The 5,706-nt window shown below is 26.9% G+C and overlaps 1 protein-coding gene and 1 pseudogene across 1 annotated transcript in view; both read left to right on the top strand.

The window, feature by feature from the left end:
* Window positions 1-311, top strand: part of LOC108685216 (odorant receptor 13a-like) — a 3,156-nt gene extending 2,845 nt beyond the window's left edge. The window contains exon 6 of the mRNA XM_018189902.1: window positions 261-311. Within this exon, the coding sequence (XP_018045391.1) occupies window positions 261-311 (51 nt within the window). The remainder of the gene's footprint in view (window positions 1-260) is intronic.
* A 3,120-nt stretch (window positions 312-3,431) lies between these two features.
* On the top strand, window positions 3,432-4,391 carry LOC108685215 (annotated as a pseudogene).
* The last annotated feature ends 1,315 nt before the right edge of the window (window positions 4,392-5,706 follow it).

Genomic DNA, 5,706 nt, shown 5'->3' with positions numbered 1-5,706 from the left:
ACATTTTCAATCGAGAATAATTTTATGATGCAGACACAAATCGACTAATGTTTCTATGGGGTTATGTTGACAGATGCCCAAGTTTATTGTATGACGTCTATGATCTATTTATTTCGACCACCACTTACCGCTAAAGCCATTTATAGGAAAACGGCGGAAGCAAAGTTGTACCTAATATAAATATATTATATATTATAAATATATTCTATTCCTGTATTTTCAATTATTTTGTTATATTTTATTATATTTATTTCTTAAAGGTTTTAAAAACGTCTATATCTTATCTCACTATGTTTCGTTCTCTCCAGTGATGATTTGGCAAATGAATAATTTATTCAAAAATAATTTATTCAAAACTGTCTAAGTTGAAATACTTTTTAATAGAATAAGAATTGTATGTATTATTAAATACTTTTATTTCTTTCAATAATTCCTAATATTTTTCTTCAATTTTATAACAAAATTTAAATATTATATGTGTAAAAATAAATGCATACATTTCTTCACAATAAATAGCATTATCCTTTTCTCCATATAGATGTACTATAACCTTTCACAATATTTAGAAGTTTACTTATGCACAAGTTCAATTAAATTAAATTAAATTAAAAACTTTGAATTTTTCATTTATTTTTGATGAGACGAAAAAATGATTTCGAAAGATGAAAGTAAACGATTTCGAGAAGAATATATTATGGTTACCGATTTTTTTCTAGGTAGAACAGTTAAAAAGATATGAAGATTACCTTCATTTTTTAAATATTATGTTATATAATTTTTTTTTAAATATGATTCCACTTATTATTTCGCATACAAAAGTATTAAGATAAAGAGCTATCGAAAAGATAAAATGTTTTATACATTATTCTAGCCCATACTGACATAAAATATTAAATAGCTCGTAAATCTTTCGCTTGATGGCTACGCAAAAAGCAAGTATCATTGATATAATTCGTATTCCTAGTATTTCTAAGAATGATCGAACGAAAGGACATTTTGCAAAGTCGGTATTAGACTATTCATAGATTATACATGATGTTAGCAGGATTGTGACCGTATCATTCCAATTCGCAATAGATATCTGCATTTTATATCAACGTTAACGATCCATTCGATCATTCTTATACCCATGATACATAATTTTCTTTACGTCAGAAAAGAATAATGACATGAATCTCAAGGAACTTTTTATTTTCTTTATATCAAATTTTTTTATATAAAATCTATCAATATATATTTTTTTCTATAAAATTTGCAACGCTCTTTGTGGCATTTACTCAATAGTATCCAATTATTAACCAGCTGCTTTCATAAAAATATTATCTTTCTTGCTAAACAAAAATATCTTGATGCTCAGATTTTCTACCTTTTAGAAAGAATGCATCTCATCAATGTTTTACAACATCTATATATATTTTATAATATAGCTATTGTATGTCCACATCACTTTGACAGATCTCGATGATTTATTTGAATGTAATGAATGCCAACGATATTAATCACAATAATATTCAGCTTTAAATTAGCGAGCTTGATGACAAACAGTAAGAAAGTAAATAATGTGATTATATATGCAAATTTTATTAATGCGATTAATGTCACGTAGTCTAATTCTTACTGGCCAATAACAAATATCATTGTATGGTAAAAAAGACAGATGTGTGTTTGTAAATAGAAGCCTGTCTTCAAATGATACAAACGATTGGTTGTCGGATTAAAATCGGATAATGAAAAGGCTATTCTGCAACGACATGCTATACATGATCAATATCTGACGATATTTTATGCAGGTGCGTCAAAAAGAAAATAGATTAAGTTTCATTTTGGTAAATATTCTCTTGGAGTACATAAAAAAATTGAAAATTTGCTAGAAAACTCTTTTCTAGTAACTTAATAAAATCTTCCAGCGATGCTCTTTGTATTACTCATATGTTTCCAGTCTTTATGATTTCGACGGGATTGCTCTACATGTTCTAGTCAATGGTGTTAATAATGATAGCGGATACATCAAACTCGACTAGATTGGTCGCAATGAAACTGTCTTTCCACGTGGAATACGGCTACAGAATAGATCAGTACTTCTATCCGATAGTGATTCATTATTATCTAACTGTATACTCTCATGTGACCGCCACGATTGATGCTTCTATTTCGATTTGATTCAACATGCCTGCGGTTCTTGATTGTAGGGTAAAAATATAATAGGGTAGAAAGAATATTTTAAAAACTGATAATAGGAAACAAACATCATGATCGACATTACAAAAAACTTTGATAGAAAAGATCAAAACCGATTGTCAATTTTTAAATAATTGTTTATCGAAAAAATGGATGTAAAATTTTTAAACATTATATATGTTATAATGCTTATATATTTAAATCTCTTGAGTATTTTTAAAAAAGATTACTTGAATACATCATCATATAAATAAGTTTTTAATTTAATTTAATTTAATTTAATTTTAAATAAAGCTGCAAAAATGTGACAATTAATCACGTACTTAGAGTTAATTGTCACACGTTGTAAATAACATAGGGTTGGTGACATATTTTAAATGGATAAAACATGAAAAACGCAGATTTATTTTAATTCATATGTGAGAAATAATAGTAATAATATTATAGTATTAATGTAAGTAAAATAATAATAATAATAACACTATCCGACAAAATTTGACTTTTTTTTCCTGTTGCGATCATGACAAATATTTTTTAGTAAATTCGAAAGCACTAAATTCAAATTTCGCCATCGAAAGATGTCCATCACGTCAGATTTCTTATAAAATAAATCGAATAATATGAGTCAAAAAGCTTTTATCATTTTTAGTAAGATAGTTTGTATTCACAATTTTTCTAAGAGAGATTATATTCAAAATTCTTTATTACAATAATGATTAATTAACTTAAAAAAACATGTCATTTTTATGATTACAAAGAAATTGCGATAGGTAATTCTAAGAACTGATAAAACAAAGGAGATCACGACGGACAAGATGCATAATATGGCGGTACGATCAATCAAAAATTGCCTCTAAATGCTAGCGCGACTTTTATTTTTCTAAAATTTTTTTATTCATGTTAACTGCATTTAGATGCAAAATACATGCATGCTAATTTATTTTTGCGCATCTTCGAGAATACAATCTTGTCTAATTCCACCATGGAAGGAGATAACAAAAATTTACTCACCAACTTCATTTTTTTAAAAGTCATTGCAATATACAAGATACTTTTAGCGCAACAGCAATCTACAGTAAAAATACGTCATGTATTGATTGAGTTTAAACTTTTAAAAATCAACTTTTATGACACAATCGGCCCCAGATTCTCCTATATTGCTTATTTCGGTTCTTCTTAATTTCAGTTTAAATAAAGTCGATCTGAACATATAATTTGCCAAGAACATTATCATTTTAGTGATTTCCAGACACATGCTGGAATATATTGGCAAGGATATTAATGAGAATTTTAATATGAAGCCCCACAAGATGAATGATAACAACATGATTACAACAAAAACTTTCAGTTGCTTAGGCAAGCATCTGCATGTAATAAAGTACATGTTATTTTTTTTAATTCTAATAATGTGTACTTTATATTCTATTCTTTGTAACTGCATTCAAATTTCATTGTAGATTCGCAGAACTGATCGATTCGTTTGCCAATATATTCTTGATTAGCATTAGTTTGAATATGATCGGTGGCAGTATACCATATGCGATATTCAGATATGTTCCAATTTCTATATGTTATATTTTACAATGAAGATTATAGCAGAAAAGATACTTTTTTATCTAATGAGTATTAATAATAGTATTTATATCTTCTGATCTAGATGTTTTTTCTCTTGAATCATTGAAAATTCTTCATATAATACGGAATAATACAAAAGGAAATGTATGTTTCAGATACTGATGAAGTTAAATGACGCGAAAGACATAGTAGCACCTCTCGCTATTTGCTCAACTCACCTTTTTCACTCTTTTTTTTCAATTTTGGTGAGCTCAGTTTTTATTGGATTACAGCGTCGTTCCATATAAATCGATGTAAGAAATGAAGTCCTTTTGGGCTCGTTCAAGAACTCTCGTTATCTTTTTGAAACATCAACATTCTAAAAATCGAAAAGCTGCAAGAACTGTGAACATAAACTTTTCAGTTTTACTGCTATTTATTAATCATTATTTGAATCATAGTTGCAGTACAAATTGATTACCTCGGAAAGATGCAAAAAACTTTTACTACTAATCATGAGTAGAATCATATCACCATGCAGAATAACTGCTGGCAAAGTGGTGACTCTATCCATTGAACGTTTTGGCGTGGAAAATATAACTTTATTATTTGATAATTTCTCAAGTTTCTTTGCATCTTTAGTCTTAATATATAAATAATGATGTTACTCTTTAAAGATTCTGAAAACATCAATGTCCTATTTTATGATGCTGCGCTCTTTCCATTAACAGTTTCAATGTGCGTGTGCAGGCTAGCTTGTTAAAAAAACTTTACAAGCCATATCTGCACGTGGATCATCGTGATACATTTACGTGATTACAATTAATATGAGTTATTTTAATTGTTAAAGATATCGATAATATAAAATTTTATGCTAACAAATCTCAAAAATCTTTTTTCTTATCACTTAAGAATTATGAACACCAAAGAGAAACGCCACATGATTCCTTTCGCAATAATTGACACAATTGTCTAAGAATAAAATTCATTTAGACGTAACTTAATCCGTAAATTATACTTTTGTGAAGATCAGAGAGATTCAGACATGAACGAATGAAAAAATATTGCTAAAAGAAATATCTTAAAAATATTTTTCTTTTAATTTCTAATGTTAGAAATTATTACTTAATGATTTATATATGACTCAGTACTTACTTACAAATAAAAATAATAAATTTTATGTAGATTTAAATTTTTAATAAATTAAAGTATGGGTTAAATTAATCTTCATGCGAAAACTTATATATCTATATAAGTAGAGGAGATAGTGGTATAATATTAGAGCCCCTATTTACATTTTATACAATAACTTGGTTAATAATCAAAATTGAAATTTAAAACTTAACAATTACGTCATAGTGTTGTTCAATCGATTCTAAACTCAAAGTTACGAAACATTTATTACATAAGACATTTTATTATATAAGATATTTATAAAAATATAGCGACACTGCATTAATGAGTCGAAGAGAAACATAAATGGCAATGTGGCCTTTCAAAAATAGATTCAAAAAATTGATTTTGTTTTAAAAAAATAGTGTTTGATTACAAAATTAACAAAAAAGTAAGACATTTTAGAATATATACAAATAAATATATATACGTATACATAACTTCTGTATATAAGCTGCTCAGTACTAAAATCTCACTACTAAAATAGTACACGTAAATAAACTATAAATTAACAGTAGAATTATAATGGATTATCAAATAATTATTTTAATATGAAAACCTCAAAAAAAAGGACGTGAATAACCAATGTGCATAGACAAGTACATTGATCAGCAAAATGACATGTTATTATTTAAATTTGCATAACTTAAAATTTATACAGTCAAATAAAATGTTAAATAGCAAACAACATACTCAAAAATACATATATTCATGTGATATGCTCAAGTTTAAAAAAAAATGAGGAAGTAGACGTAATTAAATGCTAAAATGTACCTTAAAATATTTCGAAATTTGAAAACA

The sequence above is a fragment of the Atta colombica genome, unplaced genomic scaffold (assembly GCF_001594045.1).
Source record: "Atta colombica isolate Treedump-2 unplaced genomic scaffold, Acol1.0 scaffold149, whole genome shotgun sequence".
NCBI classification, from domain to species: Eukaryota; Metazoa; Arthropoda; class Insecta; order Hymenoptera; family Formicidae; genus Atta; species Atta colombica.
This window is presented reverse-complemented; position numbering and strand designations above follow the sequence as displayed.